The sequence below is a fragment of the Bubalus kerabau genome, chromosome 7 (genome assembly GCF_029407905.1).
Source record: "Bubalus kerabau isolate K-KA32 ecotype Philippines breed swamp buffalo chromosome 7, PCC_UOA_SB_1v2, whole genome shotgun sequence".
NCBI classification, from domain to species: Eukaryota; Metazoa; Chordata; class Mammalia; order Artiodactyla; family Bovidae; genus Bubalus; species Bubalus kerabau.
This window is the reverse complement of record NC_073630.1, coordinates 20,105,444-20,128,379: the sequence shown is the minus strand read 5'-3', so window position 1 is coordinate 20,128,379 and position 22,936 is coordinate 20,105,444. Positions and strand designations below refer to the sequence as shown.

Below are 22,936 nucleotides of genomic sequence, written 5' to 3'. Positions count from 1 at the left end.
TGCAGCCATGAAATTCAAAGATGCTTGCTCCTTGGAAGAAAAGCTAAGAGAAACCTAGACAGTGTATTAAAAAGCAGAGACATTACTTTGCCAACAAAGGTCCATCTAGTCAGAGTTATGGTTTTTCTAGTAGTCAAGTATGGATGTGAGAATTGGATCATAAAGAAGGCTGAGTGCTAAAGAATTGATGCTTTTGAACTGTGGTGTTGGAGAAGACTCTTGAAAGTCCCTTTGGACTGCAAGGAGATCAAACCAGTCAATGCTAAAGGAAATCAATCCTGAATATTCATTGGAAGGACTGATGTTGAAGCTCCAGTACTCTGACTACCTGATGCGAAGAGCCGACACATTAGAAGAGATCCTGATGCTGGGAAAGATTTAAGGCAGGAGGAGAAGGGGACGACAGGGGACGAGATGGTTGGATAGCATCACTGACTCAACGGACATGAATTTGAGCAAGCTCCAGGAGATGGCGAAGTGGACAGAGAAGCCTGGCGTGCTGCAGTTCATGGGGTCACAAACAGCTGGACACAACTTAGCGACTGAACAACCACTAGCAGCAGTAGTGTAGTGTTAGTCGCTCAGTCGTGTCCGACTCTTTGCGATCCCACAGACTGTAGCCTGCCAGGCTCCTCTGTCCATGGGATTCTCCAGGCAAGAATACTGGAGTGGGTTGCCATTCCCTTCCCCAGAGGATCTTTCTGACCCAGGAATAGAACCCGGGTCTCCTGCATTGCAAGCAGATTCTTTACCGTCTAAGCGACAGGGAAGATCCAGGAGATCTTAATTCATCAAGAACTCTCAGTGTCTTTTTATTTGAATGCTAAAGCTGAAACTCCAGTACTTTGCCCACCTCATGTGAAGAGTTGACTCATTGGAAAAGACTCTGATGCTGGGAGGGATTGGGGGCAGGAGGAGAAGGGGACGACAGAGGATGAGATGGCTGGATGGCATCACCAACTCGATGGATGTGAGTCTGAGTGAACTCCAGGAGATGGTGATGGACAGGGAGGCCTGGCGTGCTGCAATTCATGGGGTCACAAAGAGTTGGACATGAATGAGTGACAGAACTGAACTGAACAGTCTCTAGTTCAGTCTCTTCTGGTTTTTCCTGTGGTCATGTATGGATGTGAGAGTTGGACTGTGAAGAAGGCTGAGCGCCAAAGAATTGATGCTTTTGAACTGTGGTGTTGGAGAAGACTCTTGAGAGTCCCTTGGACTGCAAGGAGATCCAACCAGTCCATTCTGAAGGAGATCAGCCCTGGGATTTCTTTGGAAGGAATGATGCTAAAGCTGAAACTCCAGTACTTTGGCCACCTCATGAGAAGAGTTGACTCATTGGAAAAGACCTTGATGCTGGGAGGGACTGGGGGCAGGAGGAGAAGGGGACGACAGAGGATGAGATGGCTGGATGGCATCACTGACTCGATGGACATGAGTCTGGGTGAACTCTGGGAGTTGGTGATGGACAGGGAGGCCTGGTGTGCTGGGATTCATGGGGTCGCAAAGAGTCGGACACGACTGAGCAACTGAACTTAACTGAACTCTTCAAATACTACCTTTAATAAGGGCTTCCCTGGTGGCTCAGATCGTAGAGCGTCTGCCCGCAATGCGGGAGACCCAGGGTTCAACCCCTGGGTTGAGAAGATCCCCTGGAGAAGGAAATGGCAACCCACTCCAGTATTCTTGCCTGGAAAATCCCATGGACAGAGGACCCTGGTAGGCTACAGGCCATGGGGTCGCAAAGAGTCAGATATGACTAAGCAACTTCACTTTCCTTCTTTATTTAATAAAAACTGAACCCTTGGTAACTTATGATTAGCACCAGCCATAAGCCCTTATAAATGATGGACACAATAATTAAAAGAGCCACATAATTCAAAAGTATGTAAAGGAGGAGACCAACTAATTCACCTTGCAAAAAAGACATGCCACTCTGTGGTACATTTGATACCTTAGAGTAAAAAAGTGTTATCTAGATATTACTATGAAAGAATTAAGTAAAATAAACTTTCATTTCTACTAAAACAGCAGCAATCTTTCATGATCAGTAACTGCAGATTTAATAAGGCTATTGAAAAACAGTTGATAATAAATTTCAAAGTCTTTAACTTAGGAAATAATTTTGATACATGACAATGAGTCTGTTCAACAAAATTAAAGGCATAAAGCAGACTAAAAGTAAATGACAACAGAAAATTCTTACTGTTAGACAAGATTTATGATCTACTTGAGCAGCTTCCATACATTATTTGATATGCTTAGGATTATAGCCTAACAGGGAACCAAAAATCAACATAATGAATAAAATAAAGAACAAGGGCTAAGAAATAACCCAAGAATTCAATACAGAGATGAATATTATGAAGTTATAAATATGGAACTAGGGCTAAGAACAAGGGCTAAGAAATAACCCAAGAATTCAATACAGAGATGAATATTATGAAGTTATAAATATGGAACTAGATACTAAATATTTCCTTCTTTAAAAACAAGTAAACTGATGTTTTTTCATAAGGTTTTCTATAGATAATAACTGCCACCAGGCAATTAACTCAAGTTAAAACACAAAGGTATATGAGGCAGTAAGACAGAGGAAAACAGTCTAATCTGTTAGGAAAAAGATGTAAAAGCTGTGTTGGTGATCATGCTGATATTGTTCTTTGATTTCCCCAACCAACAAGAACATGGTCCCCATTCTCTTACAACAGAACAGAATTTTTATTATCAATGACTGTTAATTTTGCTTATTTTGAGGCCTTTAATTTATGCTAGTAGGTTGTCCTATAAGGTGGATCAGATGTCATATTCTCTAAGGACAATTCCTGTCTTAATGTTTAGGGACAAAAATGTGGCCTGTTTTCCATATTCAAATAAGCATGAAACCGAGTACCAATACAACTTAAAAAGCATTTACGAACAATCTTCTAACTATTCCCTTAATCAAGAGAGACCAGAATAAACCAGGCTGATTTCTTTACTGGTAGCCTTTATATATTTACTAAAAACATTTGAGAGCTAAAGTATTTAGTAATAAATGAGTGACTGAATGCTTCTATATTAATTCAGATCTCAGATGTACACAAAATGCTTGCTTAAACAATATGTTTTCAATAAAGTCTAGCAAATACTCAAATTTTCAACTTTTGTCTCTTAAGATCCTTACATATACTAGATTTAATGCCCACTCCAAATTCAAAAAAACACTCTGAAGTCATGCAAAGTGAAAATTCTAATTTCAGATTCTAATCATTTGTAAATTCCCACAATGTAAAAACTTAAAAGCATTTCTTTCCTTTCAGAAATGTCCCTTCCAATGACAGGTTCAGTTCAGTTCAGTAACTCAGTCGTGTCTAACTCTTTGCAACCGCATGAATTGCAGCATACCAGGCCTCCCTGTCCATCACCAGCTCCTGGAGTTCACCCAAACTCATGTCCATCGAGTCGGTGATGCCATCCAGCCATCTCATCCTCTGTCGTCCCCTTCTCCTCCTGCCCCCAATCCCTCCCAGCATCCATCAGGGTCTTTTCCAATGAGTCAACTCTTCTCATTAGGTGGCCAAAGCATTGGGGTTTCAGCTTCAGCATCAGTCCTTCCAATGAACACGCAGGACTGGTCTCCTTTAGGATGGACTGGTTGGATCTCCTTGCAGTCCAAGGGACTCTCAAGAGTCTTCTCTAACACCACAGTTCAAAAGCATCAATTTTTCCGCACTCAGCTTTCTTCACAGTCCAACTTTCACATCCATACATGACCACGGGAAAAACCATAGCCTTGATTAGACGGACCTTTGTTGGCAAAGTAATATCTCTGCTTTTAATGACAGGTTAGTAAATAATAAAATAAAACTTTTAGATTTCCATTACCCACATTACCATCTTGTACAGATAGAGAAATCATTCTTTCTTGATCAGGTGCAATACTAATGCAAACACTGATATTTTTAGTTAGAATACCTGACACTAAAGGAAGAATTATGAAACTAGAACTTCTCTGTGTAGAAAAGCCAGAATAGATTCTAACTTATATGCTTTATAATTTTACCTTTAAGAGCATAGAAGTAGCAATGGATCAAGCACTTTATTCAGAGAAGTAAGAACAACTGTATAAAATAAACATCTCACTGATATTTAAAAAATTTTTCTTGCTTAAAAGCTAGATGTTAATTTTATAAAACATATCAACAAATATCTAAAAATATACAGCTCATGGATTTATAAATCTCCTTCCTCTGTACTAATAATTTGAAACTACTTTTTAAAAAAAGGCAAAAATTTAAAACCATATTAAAATCTAGCTTCTGAAAACACTTTCTTTCACATTCTATAAACTCAGAAAAAAGCTGCACTTTACTCAGAATGTAGTTTTTTTAATTTTGTAAACTAAAAATTAAAATTCAAACTTTGGATTCTGCCAGAGCAAGGCAAGTAAACTTACAGGGACTGTTTCCCTATCTTTTAAATGGTGATGTATATAATACCTCATCATGGGTCTATAGGAAAGATCAGACAACAGATTGTCTGAAGTCTGGTGCTGAGCACACAGTGGACCCTCAATCAATGATACATATCATTCGGAAGTTAAAGACAGGACATCTGCAGGAACTACCTCTTCCTATATCAAATTCTTTGGTGTCAACAGTCTCAGATGTGAAGACAATTATGAATTTTGTTACAGATTCTTAAGAAGACATATCCCTTTTGTTCCCTTCCCGAAGAGTCAATGATTAAATTGGCAATTTGTTGTTTTCATTACCATTGTGTAACTATTTGTCCTTACCATTTTATGAAATACAATTTCAAAACCATCTTCAATAAATGGGGCTAACAAATAACTCTGCAATGGGTCTGAAATTTAATCCAACACCATACATACTTGTCAGTATTTCCTGAATCTGTTCTTTAAAACACTATGAAGTTTTGTTTCCTTTTTTCACTTCTCTTTATCAACTTTCTCTGGGTTTCAGTCTTTCCAGGAGAGCACTGAGCGCCCCTCAATGTATAACGAAGGACATGGAATCCCTGTCCTTCAGGTACTGAATTGAATGAATGGTCCATTTGGGAAATACTGCATGTTTCTAACACAAAGAAAAAACTGGGCCATTTAAAATGAAGTTATAAAAAAGCAAGGCTTCAAAAAAAAAATGAATTTGAGATACTCAATTTATGTAGACTAATTACATATTATGTAAATCGACCTATATAGGCATGCATAAATATCAGGTCATCCTGTGGTTTTCTCTCATCTTTAAGCCCAGCGCTATCCGTAAGAATCTTCTGTCATTGTGTAAATAGTCTACATCATTGATCCCCAGTAAGGTAGTCACCAACCAAACAGGGTTACTAAAAAGTTAAGAGTAAAAAACTTAATCTTTTATTAAATTTAACTATTAAATTTAAATAGCCACACAAATTTACTACAATGGTGAACAAAGCCTTACACATTCTCTTTTCTCTTTATCAAGATGGTCTCATTGAACACCTTGTTTTAAACCCCTTCTGTGATATCTCTAAGATCAGACAGCTTGACAAAACTGTAATCTCAAAAGCAAACAACTACAGAAACAGAACTTTAAAAGCCACCTTTAAAATGCACTTTTTCATGAAGACCACTGCAGTCAATTATTTTAATTTTCTAATCACAGTTTACTAAAGAAAAAAAAAAGGCATACATCTCAGAGTGCTTCAAATTTAACTTTAACAATACAGTATATAACTTCCCTTCTGAATTATTTGTCAGCTACATAATTACTCTCAGGGTAAAATAAAGGCATAATTAAAAACAAGTAAAGCATAAACCAAAGTACAACCAAGCAGAATTAAGAGAACAAATGAAAAGTATTCTGTATCTATCTATTCACTGTGATAATACAGAAATTAATGACTAGAAATATGATGGCTCAAATGCAAGAATACAATGAATTGGTCAGTGAAGAGCTGTGTAATTTTTATCTCTAGTATTATTTACCACACCACCAAAGATCAAGAGTTACCTCAATTTTAAGGGATTTTTGGATGACTGATGATGGCTCTTTCCAATTAAATCTAAGCATACATTATTTTAAAGTAAAATGATTAAAAAGCTATCATAAAAATATGTTAAGGGTTTTAAGCGCCCTCTCTGTTTCTTCCTTTTTTCATAAGCTTCCTCTCTCTCCTCTCCACATGTAAACACAGTCTTTTTTTTAAAGCACAAATGTAGGTGTTAAGAAGAAAAACAACTCTCGATGCATGTCAGTTAAGAACTGCCTCTCTCTGGGATTGGTATTAATGTCATCACTACCAATCAATTTCTCCTTTCTTCTGCCTATCAACTTGGCTTTCAGTATCCTGGGGGTGGGAAGGTAGGTAGGAGGGTGGAACAAGGAAAACAGCATCAGTATTCAAACACAAGATTCAAAAGAATTCAAACAATGTGAATGCAAGTTATTTGCTAAACTATATATAAATTTTTGAAAGATTGCTGACTTGATTTTTTTTGTTTGTTTGTTTGGCATTTGAGTAAACATAAAAAAAACTTACTAAAGTGTAAAGTAAAGTGAAGTCGCTCAGTCGTGTCCTACTCTTTGCGACCCCATGTAAGGTAGCCTGCCAGGCTCCTCCATCCATGGGATTTTCCAGGCAAGAATACTGGAGTGGGTTGCCATTTCCATCTCCAGGGGATCTTCCCAACCCAGGCATCAAACCCAGGTCTCCTGCACTGCAGGCAGACTCCACAGTCTGAGTCACCAGGGCACCGCTCCCCCGCCACCTAAAAAAATCAACTTACTATTTTGTGTCAAAGCTTGAAGTAGACAATCCAAGCATCCTTCTAAACTATCATCAGTTCTGTCAACAGCTGTTATCTTCAGCTTCTTGAGGGTATCACTGAGATTATCTGCTTAGAGAAAAAAAGAGAAATCAGAAACCTCACTAACCATCATGTTTCATGATAAACAGTACAAAGAAGCAAAAGGCTCCCATTATGGGGAATTAATTTTCATATACATTCCAAAATGGCAATGGACTATACAATTACTCATTTTTTAATACAATTTTATCCATTTAACTCATATACAATAGTCATTGTATCTGTATGATACCAAGAATATTCTATAGTCACAGAACATCTTTTCAGCATTCTTATGCCTTATTTATTGTTCATGAACCAGCTCTGGTTAACTGAAAAAAACGAAAAGTCCACAAAAACTTACATAAGCTTTCCAAGTAATAATGGATTACATTTTTTTGGCTTCCTCTGTTGCATTTTAAATATATAAAATGAAAATGAAGCTTTAGAAAAGTTTCAAAATAATTTGACTTAAAATAAAATAAAGTCTGTTTATTATTATGGGCTTCCCTGATGGCTCAGATGGTAAATAATCTGCCTGCAATGCGGGAGACCCAAGGATGGGGAAGATCCCCTGGGGAAGGATAGGAATGGCTACCCACTCCAGTATCCTTGCTTGGAGAATTCCATGGACAGAAGTCCCTGTCTACGGGGATGCTCAATAATACAAAGCTTTTTAAAACTGCCATTTAAACACTTCAAAGTACTGCTTTAAGTCAAAAGGTGCACATTTTGGATTTTACAGCACTTTGCATGCTCAGTCACTAAGTCAAGTCTGACTTTTTGCGACCCCATGCACTGTAGCCCTCCCGACTCCTCTGTACACGGGATTTCCCAGGCAAGAATACTGGAGTGATTGCCATTTCCTCCTCCAGAGGATCTTCCAGACCCAAAGATTGAACCTGTGTCTACTGCATTGACAGGTGGGTTCTTTACCACTGAGCTACCTGGGAGGCCCTTTAAAACACTGCTCTTCTCCTAAATTATATATGGATTTCTCCAGACCATAGATTGTTAAAATTTTTTTACATATTAAAAATTATTTAGGATGCCAAGGAGTTACTAAATTTTTATTGAAATATATTTGATGTATAATGTTATATAAATAACAGGTATAGAATACAGTGATTCACAATTTTTTAAGGTTATAATCCATTTATAGTTATTATAAAATACTTGCTATATTCCCTATATTGTACAATATACCCTTGTAGCTTATTCTCTACATCATAGTTTGTAGTACTTAATCCTTTACCCTTTTATTGCCCATGCTTTATTCTATGTATCAGTGAGTCTGTTGCTTTTTTACTGTATTTACTAGTTTGTTGTATTTTTTAAATTCCACATATAAATGATATCATACAGTATTTGTCTGACTTATTTCACTTAGCATAATACTCTCTAGGTCTACCCACCTTGTTGCAAATGGCAGAATTTCCTTCCTTTTTAATACTGGAACACTGAGACAAATAATGTGTGATATCATTTATATGTAGAATCTAAAAAATACAGCAAACTAGTAAATATAGCGAAAAAAAAAACCAGCCTCACCGATAACAGAGAACAAAGCAGTGGTAACCAGTGTGGAGAACAAAGGGGAGAGGGGCTGCTATGAACACTGGGATGAATGTATCATTTTGAATTAGTGTTTTGATATGTATACCCAGGAGTGGAATTACAGGGCTTATATGGTGGTTCTATTTTTAGAGAAATCTCCATGGTGTTTTCCGGTGGTTACACCAATTTACATTCCTACTAACAGTATACAAGGATTCCCTTTTCTTCACATCCTCACCAGCATGTGTTACTTGTGGTCTTTCTAATGACAGCCATTCTGCCAGGTGTTAGCTGACAGCTCATTGTGGTTCTGACATATTTTCCTGATGATTAATGATGTTGAACATTTTTTAATGTGCCTAATAGTCATCTGCATGTCTTTGGAAAATATCTGTTCAGGTCTTCTGTCCATTTTTTAATCAGGTTGTTTGTTTTTTTCTGATTTTCGCTGTATCAGCTACTTATATATTTAGGAACATTAACCCCTTATTGGTCATATTATTAGTAAATATTTTCTCTCATTCAGTAGGCTTTTCATTTTGCTGATGCTTTCCTTTGATGCACAAATGCTTTTAAGTTTAACTAGGTCCCATTTGTTTATTTTTGCTTTAATTTATTTCCTTTGCTTTAGGAGACTGATCCAAAAAACTATTGCTACAATTTATATGAAAAGGTGTTCTGTCTATATTTTCCTCTAGGAATTTTATAATTTCTGGTCCTACATTTAGGTCTCTAATCCATTTGGAGTCTAGCTTTGCATATGGTATTAGAAAATGTTCTAATTTCATTCTTTTCCATGCAGCTATCCAGTTTTCCCAGCACTACTTATTGAAGACACCATCTTTTCTCCATTGTATGGTCTTGCTTCCTTTGTTGCATATTAATTGGCCATAAGTGTGTCAGTTTATTTCTGGGCTTTCTATTCTCTTTCAGTTATCTATGGTGCTGCCTGTGCCAGCACCATGCTGTTTTGATGACCACAGCTTTGTAGTATAGTCTGAAGTAAAGGTGTGTCATTCCTTCAGCTCTGGTCTTCTTTCTCAGGATAGTTTTGGCTTTTCAGGGTCTTTTGTGCTTCCATACAAATTATTAACTTATTTGTTTTAGTTCTGTGAAAAATGCCATTGGTATTTTGACAAGGATTGCATCTGTAGATTGCCTTGGGTAGTATGGTCATTTTAACAATAGTAATTCTTTCAATCCAAGAATATTGTATATCTTCACCTGCTTGTAAAATCTCAATTTCCTTCATCAATGTCTCATAGTTTTCCAAGTACAGGTCTTTTAACTCCTCAGGTTGGTTTATTCCTACGTATTTTATTCTCTTTGATGCAACAGTACATGGGATTATCATCATAACTTCTTTTTCCGATAGTTCATTGTTAGTGTACAGAAACGCAACAAATTTCTGTATAATAATTTTGTATTCTGCAACTTTACCAAATTCATTGATAAGGTGTGATAGTTTCTGGTGGTGTGTTTAGTATTTTCTGTGTATAGTATCATGTACAAAAGAGCTCTTTTTAAAATTATTTATATTGATATTTAACATACTAAAAATTAAAAATGAGACTTTTAAAGACTGACTTTAGTAATTCACTTAAAACTAAAATAAGACTATTAACATAATTATATTTTTAATGAAAAATACTTCAAAACTGAGAAAACTTACTGAAGAGCAGCACTGCTCTACATTTTCACAAGTCTCTATAATGTCTGCCCTACAGAAGAAGCTGGAATCAAGATTGCCGGGAGAAATATCAGTAACGTCAGATTTGCAGATGACACCACCCTTATGGCAGAAAGTGAAGAGGAACTAAAAAGCCTCTTGATGAAAGTGAAAGAGGAGAGTGAAAAAGCAGATCCTCCTATCTGCTTCTGTACTCAATCTTTTATATTTGTTGTTTTGATTGAGTAGATGAAAAAAACTCAGCCTCACACATATACACGGTTGAGAAACAGGAGAGTATTTTAACTGCCTCTTCAGATAATCAATTCAGTTCAGTCGCTAAGTTGTGTCCGACTCTTTGCGAACCCATGAATCGCAGCACGCCAGGCCTCCTTGTCCATCACCAACTCCCGGAGTTCACCCAAACTCATGTGCATCGAGTTGGTGATGCCATCCAGCCATCTCATCCTCTGTCGTCCCCTTCTCCTCCTGCTTCCAATGAGTCAACTCTTCGCATGAGGTGGCCAAAGTATTGGAGTTTCAGCTTCAGCATCAATCCTTCCAATGAACACCTTTAGGATGGACTGGTTGGATCTCCTTGCAGTCCAAGGGACTCTCAAGAGTCTTCTCCAACACCACAGTTCAAAAGCATCAATTCTTCGGCGCTCAGCTTTCTTCACAGTCCAACTCTCACATCCATACATGACCACTGGAAAAACCATAGCCTTGACTAGATGGACCTTTGTTGGCAAAGTAATATCTCTGCTTTTGAATATGCTATCTAGGTTGGTCATAACTTTTCTTCCAAGGAGTAAGCATCTTTTAATTTCATGGCTGCAATCACCATCTGCAGTAATTTTGGAGTCCCCAAAAATAAAGTCTGACACTGTTTCCACTATTTTCCCATCCATTTCCCATGGAGTGATGGGACTAGATGCCATGATCTTCGTTTTCTGAATGTTGAGCTTTAAGCCAACTTTTTCACTCTCCTCTTTCACTTTCATCAAGAGGCTTTTTAGTTCCTCTTCACTTTCTGCCATAAGGGTGGTGTCATCTGCATATCTGACGTTACTGATATTTCTCCCAGCAATCTTGATTCCAGCTTCTGCTTCTTCCAGCCCAGCATTTCTCATGATGTACTCTGCATAGAAGTTAAAGAAGAGGGTGACAATATATAGCCTTGACGTACTCCTTTTCCTATTTGGAACCAGTCTGTTGTTCCATGTCCAGTTCTAACTGTTGCTTCCTGACCTGCATATAGGCTTCAGATAATGGTGGGCATTATTTGATACCATACCAAAACTTAATGAGCAGTATTTTTTAAAATATTAGTTGCCATGTGAAATCTGAAACAATACAAATGAGCACTGCCAAGTTACATGAAAATCCATTGCTCTTTTGCACTCTGAAGCTTTTATACATGCAATAGATTTATCATTGATGAATTGATCATTTAAAAAATTAGGTCATGGAGACATGCATATCTTCCAAATATCGACACATTTCATTGTACTATTTCAAGATATCATATTTGTTAATATCATCACTAATCTTTTTAAAGACTAGGTATTAGCACGCTATCAAGATGAAAGTGATACAAGTTTTCCAGAGTTCCAATTTTCTCTTAAAAATTCTTAATTTTATCACTAGGAACAGATACTGTCAATTTTTTTCTTCAGTGACAAATTAACCTCATTCATTTGTGAGAAAATATCTGCCAAATATGAAAAGCCAGTTTATCTCTCAGTTCTTAAAAAAAAGTTATTCCAAGGAAAAAAAGTATCTCAGTCAGCTCACAACTCAAGAGTGCACAACTGCTTTGCTTAGAGATAACTATCAGAGTTTACAATGCAATGCAAGTGTTTTATGTGTACTTCCCATTTTATCACAGTATACTTTCAAAATGTGTATGAAAAGGTTGAAAGTTTTAAAACATGGTCTTTTTTTTTGATGTGGAACATGCTAAAAATCTACACTGAATTTGTTCAACACTGCTTCTGTTTTGTGTTTTGTTTTCTTCTTTTTTATTTTTTATTTTTTTTGACCCTGAGCCATGGGAGATCTTAGCTCCCAGATCAGGGACTGAACCCATACTTGATACATTGGAAGGCAAAGTTTTAACTACTGGACCGCCAGGGAAGCCCACATCATTGACATTCTTAAATGAAATTGGCATTTTTTTCAAACTCAAGGATATGATAATAAAGAATATAATAACTACTAATTATTGCAGTTTGCTGCTACTACTGATTAGCACACACTGAAGCACCAGCAGTTTTCAACTCCAATTACTTTTAGAACACTGTGAATGCAAACGTCAACACGGTGAAAAAGAGAAAAAAAAATGTCTTGATACTACGCAAATAGTTTTGACATCACAGACACCCTAATAGGTTACCAAAGACCCCTGAGATTGCTGCTCTAGTATTTGAATTTCAGGCATTTTCGTACTTCAAAGTAACGTATAAATTTTAATAGAATTTTGTACAGTATCACAGGAATCCAAGTCTAAACCCCAACCACTAATGCTAAAGAAGCTGAAGCTGAACAGTTCTATTAAGACCTACAAGACCTTCTGGAACCAACACCAAAAAAAGGTCCTTTTCTTCACAGGGGTGCCAGTCACTTCGTTGTGTCTGACTCTTTGTGACCCTATGGACTGTAGCCCGCCAGGCTTCTCAGTCCATGGGATTTTCCAGGCAAGAATACTGGAGTGGGTTGCCATTCCCTTCTCCAGGGGATCTTCCTGACCCAGGGATCAAACTCAGGACTCTTGCATTGCAGGCAGATTCTTTACGCTCTGACTCACAAGAAAAGCCTTATCATAGGGGACTGGAATGCAAAAGCAGGAAGTCAAGAGATACCTGGAGTAACTGGCAAAGTTAACCTTGGAGTACAAAATGAAGAAGGGCAAAGGCTAACAGTTTTGCCAAGAGAATGCACTGTTCATAGCAAACACACTCTTCCAACAACATGGAAGACTACTCTACACATGGAGATCACCAAATGGTCAATACTGAAATCAGACTGATTATATTCTTCCCAGCTGAAGATGCAGAAACTCTATACAGTCAGCAAAAACAAGACCAGGAGCTGACTGTGGTTCAGATCATGAACTCAAGCATTTTCTTACTTCAAATAAGGTATAAACTTTTTTTTTCTTTATTTATTTCTTTTTTAATTGGAGGCTAACTACTTTACAATATTGTGGTGGTTTTTGCCATACATTCACATGAATCAGCCATGTGTATACATGTGTTCCCCATCCTGACCCTCCCTCCCATCTCCCTCCCCATCCCATCCCTCAGGGTCATCCCAGTGCACCAGCCCTGAGCACCCTGCCTCAAATAAGGTATAAACTTTAATGGACGTACTGCAAAATTCAGACTTAAACAGAAGAAAGAAGGGAACTACTATGCTGCTCGAGTATGACCTAATCAAATCCCTCATGATTATCCAGTGGAAGTCACAAATAGATTCAAGGGATTAGATTTGACAGACAGAGTGCCTGAAGAACTATGGATGAAGGTTCGTAGCACTAGGAGGTGGTGATCGAAAAAGAAATATAAAAAGGCAAAATGGTTGTCTGAGGAGGCTTTACAAATAGCTGAGAAAAGAAGACACATGAAAGGCAATGGAGAAAAGGAAAGATATGCCCATCTGAATGCAGAGTGCCAAAGAACAGCAAGGAGAGATAAGACAGCCTTCCTCAGTGATCAGTGCAAAGAAATAGAGGAAAACAACAGAATGGGAAAGACTAGAGATCGCTTCAAGAAAACTAGAGATACCAAGGGAACATTTCAAGCAAAGATGGGCACAATAAAGGACAGAAATGGTATGGACCTAACAGAAGCAGAAGATACTAAGAAGAGGTGGCAGAATACACAGAAGAACTGTACAAAAAAGGTCTTGATGACCTGGACAACCACAATGGTGTGGTCACTCACCTACAGTCAGACATCCTGGAGTGTGAAGTCAAGTGGGCCTTAGGAAGCATCACTATGAACAAAGCTAGTGGAGGTGATGGAATTCCAGCTGAGCTATTTCAAATCCTAAAAGATGCTGCTGTTAAAGTGCTGCATTCAATATGTCAGCAAATTTGGAAAACTCAGTAGTGGCCACAGAACTGAAAAAGGTCAGTTTTCATTCCAATCCCAAGGAAGGGCAACGCCAAAGAATGTGCAAACTAATACACAATTGCACTCAATTCATATACCAGAAAGTCATGCTCAAAATTCTCCAAGCTACGCTTCAATAGTACATGAACGGAGAACTTCCAGATGTATAAGCTGGATTTAGAAAAGACAGAGGAACTGGAGATCAAGTTGCCAACATCCGTTGGATCATAGAAAAAACTAGAGAAATTTCAGAAAAACATCTACTTCTGCTTCATTAACTACGTGAAAGCCTTTGTGTGGATCACAGCAAACTGTGGAAAATTCTTAAAGAGATGGGAATACTAGATTACCTTACCTAACTCCTGAGAAACCTGTATGCTGGTCAAGAAGCAACAGTTAGAAATGGACATGGAACAATGGACTGGTTCAAATTTGAAAAAGGAGAACATCAAGGCTGTATACTGTCAAACCTGCTTATTTAACTTGTATGCAGAGCACATCATGCGAAATGCCGGACTGCATGAAGCACAAGCTGGAATCAAGATTGCTGGGAGAAATATAAACAACCTCAGATATGCAGATGACAGCACCCTATGGCAGAAAGCTAAGAAGAACTAAAGAGCCTCTTGATGAAGGTGAAGGAGGAGAGTGAAGAAGCTGGCTTAAAATTCAACATTAAAAAAACGAAGATCATGGCATCTGGTCCCATCACTTCATACTTCATAGCAAACAGACGGGGAAAAAATGGAAAAAGTGACAGACTTTATTTTCTTGGGCTCCAAAATCACTGCGAACGGTGACTGCAGCCATGAAATTAAAAGACCTTTGCTCTGTAGAAGAAAAGCTATAACAAATCTAGACAGCATATTAAAAGCAGAGCTATCGCCTTACCAACAAAGGTCCATATAGTAAAAGCTATGGTTCTTCCAGTAGTCCTGTAAGGATGTAAGAGTTGCAACATGAAGGCTGAGTTCCTAAGAACTGATACTTTCAAACTGTGCTCTTGAGAGTCCTTTGGTCTACAAGGAAATCAAACCAGTCAATGCTAAAAGAAATCAACCTTGAATACTCATTGGAAGGACTGATGCTGACACTGAAGCTCCAATACTTTGGTCATCAGATGTGAACAGCAGTCTCACTGGAAAAGACCCTGATGCTGGAAAAGATTGAGGGCAGGAGGAGGAGGAGGCAGCAGAGGATGAGACAGTTAGATAGCATCATCAGCTCAATGGACATGACTCTGAGCAAACTCAGGGAAGACAGGGAAGCCTGGCATGCTGCAGTCCATGGGGTCACAAACAGTCGGACATTACTGACTGACTAAAGAACAATTATTAAATAAGTGGTCATTTATTTTCCATGCTAACCCAGGAAAAAGTAAACTTAAAATTTATGTTATATAATACAAACACTTTCCAGTGATGCCTCATACAACTCGTGGCTAACCTAATCATCCTAAATAAACTTTATTAAAAATTCACAACCACTGTTAATACTTATTTTCTTAAGAGAGCTCAAATAGCTTAAGAAATTGATTTTTTTCCCTAAAGGAAAAGAAAACTATGTCCATATGTATGTCTTTTGTTAACTAAAAACTCATAGGGAATCATATCTCAGATATACTTGTTCAATCTTAGTACGTAGCTATCAGGTTAATTTTTCTGAAATAAAGTATGACTAAGATACAATATCTAAGTTGATATTACTAAAAGTAACAAATAGTTACCACAAAACTGAGGAAAAAAACAAGATACCCTGTTAGTCAAATTATAATAATCCATCAAAACTATTAGTCGACAAGTAATAAAAGTAGTTAAGACTTATTTAGTACTATGTGTATAGACATCTGGACCTGTTTTACTTCTTTCTTTTCCTTGATTCCATCCCCAATGCTCCCTGCATGACATCCCCTTCTCATTAAGTCTCAGCCTAACTGTCACCACCCCAGAGACCATCCGTGCTCATCTAAATCTTCTCTTCCTCAACCCTCCAGGGTCATTTTCCATCACTGCATCCAGCCTTCACAGCTGCTCCCCCACTATATTGTATGGGGCACCTTGTCAATTACCGTCATTGCATTATACCTATTACTCGGCACAAAAAGGCAGCCAGTCAGTATTTGTTAAATTTACTCAGTGCATAAAGGAACGCATTCCTTACTTGCAGAAAGCTGTCTAGCTGCCATCCTCTGTAACACCCACTTATGAGCCAAAGTATACCAGCGGGGAAGGGAAGGTATTCAATAAATGTTACCTGTTAAATATGCATTCCGTATTATCAGAAATATAAATCAGGATGTTATATTTTAAAATAGAGATATTAATGAAGCCAATTTAAGTACTTAAGAATATAAAATATATAACTAAAAACTACATACATTTTTAAAAAGATTTCTACTCAATTAAAAAAACCATTCAGTCTGTCCATAGAAATAATTATATATGTAATGATGTGAGATTTCTTGAGGAAAAGTTCACTAAATTCTTCATACAGAGACAGTCAAAGCTGTCAACAGAATTATTACAAATTTAATATATCTTTTAAGCATTTAAAGGTCCGTCTGGTCAAGGCTATGGTTTTTCCAGTGGTCATGTATGGATGTGAGAGTTGGACTGTGAAGAAACCTGAGCACTGAAGAATTGATGCTTTTGAACTGTGGTGTTGGAGAAGACTCTTGAGAGTCCCTTGGACTACAAGGAGATCCAACCAGTCCATTCTAAAGGAGATCAGTCCTGGGTGTTCATTGGAAGGACTGATGCTAAAGCTGAAACTCCAATACTTTGGCCACCTGATGCGAAGAGCTGACTCACTGGAAAAGACCCTGATGCTGGGAGGGATTGGGGGCAGGAGGAGAAGGGGACGACAGAGGATGAGATGGCTGGATGGCATCACCGACTCGATGGATATGAGTTTGGGTAAACTCCGGGAGTTGGTGATAGACAGGGAGGCCTGGCATGCTGCGATTCATGGGGTCGCAAAGAGTTGGACACGACTGAGAGACTGAACTGAACTTAAGCATTTTAAATGAATTAAGAGGCTACTACTTAAAAAACTCTTGCCGTGAGTCCGTTTAAAAAGTGTTAGAATGTTGATATCTTGATGGGAATAGTGATTACATAAGTATGTCACAGCTCAAACTGTACACTTAAAATCTGTGCATTTTAGTTTGCATGAATTATACCTCATTAAAAGAGCATACTGGAAAATAAAATGAGGCAGTAAGCCCTTTTCCACTGGTCTCAAGCTTCCTTACTAGGAATTTCTATTACAGTGGCACTTCTGCCTCCTCACTCGGCATCTGCCACCTCCATTATCCAGGAGAGGAATGATTTATTTCACTAATGAGATGAAAGAGAAGAACTAGGTATGCATAGCTCAGCCCCTTTTGGGCTCCTGATCTTTTAGCAGAAGGGGCAAGAATTCTGCTTCTCCCTCTCTTTGGCTGTCCAGCGCACCAGTAACAAGCTTATTAGTAAACATATCTAAGTCAGCCCTGAAGTATTAGCTGTTATTTTGTGACTACGCAAATAAGCCCTGTCCTTCACTCTAGACTTTATCAATTTTAAAGCAGTTATTTTGAATTCCACCAGAGAATTCATCTGCTTATATCGCCAATGATTCTGAACTTGGGCAGGGATGCTATGCTAAGTTGCTTCAGTCATGTCCAACTCTTTGCAACCCCATGGACCATAGCCTGCCAGACTCCTAAGTCCATGGGATTCTCTAGGGAAGAGTACTGGTGTGGGCTGCCAACAGAGGGTATTATTTTTGGACTCCCTCAAACTATGACAGTACATCTCAGTAGTGAATCCTTACCATCTGAATTTTTTGTGCATACATCCATATTTCTGTATTTTACATTTACTAATGATTTAAGACAGGCTTCCATGGTGGCTCAGTCAGTAAAGAATCTGCCCTCAATGCAGAGGACCCTGTTTTGATCCCTAGGTCAGGAAGATCCCCTGGAGAAGAAAATGGCAACCCACTCCATTATTCTTGCCTAGAGAATCCCACGGACAGAGAAGCCTGGTGGGCTACAGTTCATGGGGTCACAAAGAGTTGGACATGATTTAGTGACTAAACCACCACCAGACTTAAGGCACTGTAACTGAAAACTTCTAAGCTTCTGGCTGGTGGGGAGGGCATGTTCTAATAGAAAATTTCTAAGCTCCTGGCTGGTGCGGAGGACAGGGACAATAAGTAAAGCAGGCTAATTTGCATGAAAAGTTCTAGTATTAAGCAGTATTAACAACTAAAATGAATTTTTTTTCTTAAAAGAATAATTTCTTATATGACAGCATATGGTCTAGCTTATCTTATGAAAGAAAATATGACATCTTCAAAGAGTTAAAGGAAAACTGACTTCGGTCATTAATTCTGTGTCTCCTACTTCTTAACCACTCAATCACTCTTAAAATCACAATCTAATGAAGTACTCTAAAACTAAAATTAGTCTGGCAAAAGTCTTAAATGATATCTTGACAAATCCAATGGACTTTTCTTGACTCTCTTATTTAATATCCTTGCAACAAGACTCTTTCTCCTCCACTTACTTCAAAACACCAGCGTCTCTGAACATTTGTTCTTGGTCTTCTTCTTCTGTACCTGCCCATTAATGTTAGTGTGACCTTGGTTTCGCCCAGAGTCCTCTTCTCTCTCTGGATAACAGACATGTTCACCAGAGAATTAGAAAGGGATGCTGATCAGTAACAAAAATACGCAAATAATTCAATCAAAAGATGGGCAGGAGACTTAGACATGTCTCCAAAGACATACAGATAGCCAACAGACATAACAGACATATGAAAAGATGCTAAACAATGCTGATTATTAGAGAAGTGCAAATCAAAATACAATGGTTACCACATGATTCAGCAATCCCACTCAGCATATGTATCTTTTTTAATTAGAGCCTTCATTTTTTCCAGATATACACCTAGGAGTAGGATTCCTGGATCATGTGATAATGACCTATACAGGAACAGAATCTAAAAAAGTATGGATACATATCTATATAACTATATATATATATACACACATATATAAAAGAATGGGAAAAAAATATACATATATACAGTCACTAAGTCATGTCCCACTCTTGCAACCCCATGGATGGTAGCCCCTCAGGCTCCTCTGTCCATGGGATTTCCCAGGCAAGAATACTGGAGTGGGCTGCCATTTCCTCCTCCAGGGGATCTTCCCAACCCAGGGATCGAATCTGCGTCTCTTGCACTGGCAGGTGGATTCTTTACCACTGAGCTATCAGGGAAGCCCACAATGGAATATTAATCAGCCATTAAAAGAATAAATGTTCTGCCATTTGCAACAATGGATGGACCTAGAGATTATCATACTAAGTGAAATCAGACAAAGACAAATATTATATGTTATCACTTATACATGGAATCTAGAGGAAGACAAATATTATATGTCATCACTTATATGGGGAATCTAAAAATTAGTACAAATGAACTTATTTACAGAAGAGAAACAGACTCACAGACATGGAAAACAAACATGGTTACCAAAGGGGCAGGGAGGTATAAATTGGGAATATGAAATTAACAGACCCACACTACTACATATAAACAACAAGGATTAACTGCATAGCATAAGAAACTATATTCAATATCTTGTAACAAACTATAATGGAAAAAAAATAGAAAAAGAATATAGATATATGCATATATGTATAGCTTAATCACTTTTCTGTACACCTGAAACTAACACAATATAGTAAATCAACTATACTTCAAAAAAATTATTAAAAAAATAAATACATAAAATGTTATGCTGGCTCTCTTTCTGTCCTTCCTTCCTTTACCCAGCTGAACAGATAACTTCCTTTATCTATCCAGCTATCTACCTATCAATGTAAAAAACTGCCACTTTTTAGGCCTTGTTATATTTGGATAAAATATGACTGTAACTTTTGTTAACCATGATCAGCAAGCTAGCTCTCATTTCAGGTGTTTCCTCTTAGAAGCCCTTGTTAAGGATATTAAGACATAAAGACATGAACACAGCTATGCTTCCTGCTAGAACTTTTAAAACAACCTTGTCCAGTCTTTTCTAATCCTATATACCATTAGGCACCAAAGGCTCTTTATGCTCCAATTTCTCATCTATTAGATAGAAAGTCAATTTACTGCAATGGAAGTGTTTTAGTAAGACCTAAAATTTTACAGCTATCAGTTTCTCTTTTCTTAATATCTTAAAAAAAAAAAAAAGATGAGAAAGGTGGGGCTATTTTTAAATAACTGGACTACAGAAGTGCTTAAGATAATCACTATCAAATAATATACTGTGTAAAATAGCTAGTCTCAAAATGAGACAGTGTCATATTAGGATAGGAAGTCCTGAAATTCTTTTTTCTTAAAAGAGAAAAACAACCACTGTTTATTTCTAATATAATAATATAAAGTAAAGCACTGTGCAACATTTGCTTTATAGTCAACCTGAAGAGTGGGCTGATGGTCAGAACAGTTGACGGTAGAGAAGACATACCGTTCATTTTTAACAAATTTGTATTTTCCAAGTATTATTCCCTAATTAAATACCTGAATGCTGAAAGCACTATTTCATATGCAAGGATATTAATATTTAGTCACAAAATAGATCCAAAAGGGAATTATTTTAGGACCCAGAATTATTCAGCTTTTAGTATTACGTTCATTTTTTCTTTCTGAATCTCATTAATCCAAAACTTGTTTTTTTTTAATTGACGTACAGTTGATTTACAATGTTTCAGATGTACAATAAAGTGATTAGGAGATATGTGTATATATATATGAAAAAGTGTGTGTATGTATACATATACACACTGTTTTTCAGATTCTTTTCCATTATAGGTTATTACAAGATACTGAATACAGTTCCCTGTGCTATACATTAAGTTTTAATATTTCATATATAGTAGTGTGCATCTGGTAATCCCAAATCCCTGATTTATTCTTCCTCCTCTTTCCCCTTTAGTATATGCAACCTTATTTTCTGTTTGAGTCTATTTGTCTTGTAAATAAATTCCTTGGCAATGTCAGATAGTAAAGAAAAAGGAGTCCAAGATGGTAGAATCATGCAGAGGGTAAAAAAAACGAAAAACCCTGAAAGGGGAAGTGGAGGACCAGAGTGAGAACCGCAGGCAAGAAAACACTACCCCTTCCCTGATTGCTGCTGGGCATAACCAATCAGGCAAACACTGGTACCATCCCCTATTTTGCAGTGAGCATAACCAATCCTACTCCAGGCAGAGGAAACAGAAAGCACAAGAAGAGAAGCCAAGAAGGCTCCGTGTGCTTCTTTAGGGGTCTGCCTGCTCCTCTGTCTCAGGAGTCTGCTGCCTGCTTGAGCTGTAACTAGTTTGTCATTAAGAATACTGCCTGCTTAATAAAATCCTGTCTGTTTGAGCTACAAGTTCTCCAGTCATTCTAAATCTTTGTTATGAGCAGACAAGAACTGAGTGAGAGAAATAAACTGACAGTATCACTTTTTTAGATTCCAAATGTAAATCATGAAATTCTTTGTGCTATTCAAGGTAGCATAATTTTAAGAGTTTATCTTCTCTACAGAGGTTATCTAGAAATAATACCTTTAGCTTCAAGGTCACTGGATGTAAATAAAAATATAGTGTATATTTTTAAATGTTAATTCTATAATCTTACTATATAGTAGTGGATGGATGGACAGACTGAGAGATAGGTATTTATCTCTCTAGACAACTCTATCACTATTGATGACGAATGCTGCTAACCGGGTTTGTGAAAGTTCAAGATCTATTTGTTTATGCTCCAAATTCAAATTCCTCTCAATATTTTCTAAATGTACAGTCTATTTTCTAAATATACAGTAATAGCAACACTCTTATGAGAGAGATTAAGTAATTCTTGAGACTGAAGAGAATATAATCTTCATGTACATATGAAGTAGCAAGGCTTTACCATATCATTATTACACCAAAAAAAATTTTTTTTTGTACTAACAAGCTTCTGAAGCACCTAGAATATAGCTAATGCATGCCTGGAAGAATTTCATATTCATTTCAAAATGAATGGCATTAAGTCAGTTTAGGGCAGGTAGCTTCAGTTCAGTTCAGTTCAGTCACTCAGTCATGTCCGACTCTTTGCGACCCCATGAATCGCAGCATGCCAGGCCTCCCTGCCCATCACCCACTCCTAGAGTTTACTCAAACTCAAGTCCATCGAGTCGGTGATGCCATCCAGCCATCTCATCCTCTGTCGTCCCCTTCTCCTCCTGCCCTCAATCCCTCCCAGCATCAGGGTCTTTTCCAATGAGTCAACTCTTCACATAAGGTGGCCAAAGTATTGGAGTTTCAGCTTCAGCATCAGTCCTTCCAATGAACACCCAGGACTGATCTCCTTTAGAATGGACTGGTTGGATCTCCTTGCAGTCCAAGGGACTCTCAAGAGTCTTCTCCAACACCACAGTTCAAAAACATCAATTCTTCAGCGCTCAGCTTTCTTCACAGTCCAACTCTCACATCCATACATGACCACTGAAAAAACCACAGCCTTGACTAGACGGACCTTTGTTGGCAAAGTAATGTCTCTGCTTTTCAATATGCTATCTAGGTTGGTCATAACTTTTCTTCCAAGAAGTAACTGTCTTTTAATTTCATGGCTGCAGTCACCATCTGCGGTGATTTTAGAGCCCAGAAAAATAAAGTCTGACACTGTTTCCACTGTTTCCCCATTATTTCCCATGAAGTGATGGGATGCCATGATCTTAGTTTTCTGAATGTTGAGC

The 22,936-nt window shown here is 37.7% G+C and overlaps 1 protein-coding gene across 8 annotated transcripts in view; it reads right to left on the bottom strand.

The window, feature by feature from the left end:
* The window catches only part of RAP1GDS1 (Rap1 GTPase-GDP dissociation stimulator 1), a 151,028-nt gene that overhangs the window by 96,275 nt on the left and 31,817 nt on the right, over positions 1-22,936 (bottom strand). For 4 of the 8 annotated variants that reach the window (XR_008716777.1, XM_055587752.1, XM_055587753.1 and 1 more), the window contains exon 2: positions 6,770-6,880. Coding sequence is in view for 4 of the 8 variants with exons in the window: in XM_055587752.1 (XP_055443727.1) it covers positions 6,770-6,880 (111 nt within the window). In the remaining 4 variants the exon portion in view is untranslated. Of the gene's footprint in view, positions 1-6,769; positions 6,881-18,726; positions 18,832-22,936 lie in introns of all 8 variants that reach the window. The other 4 variants (XM_055587758.1, XM_055587756.1, XM_055587757.1 and 1 more) reach the window with 3 other exon arrangements.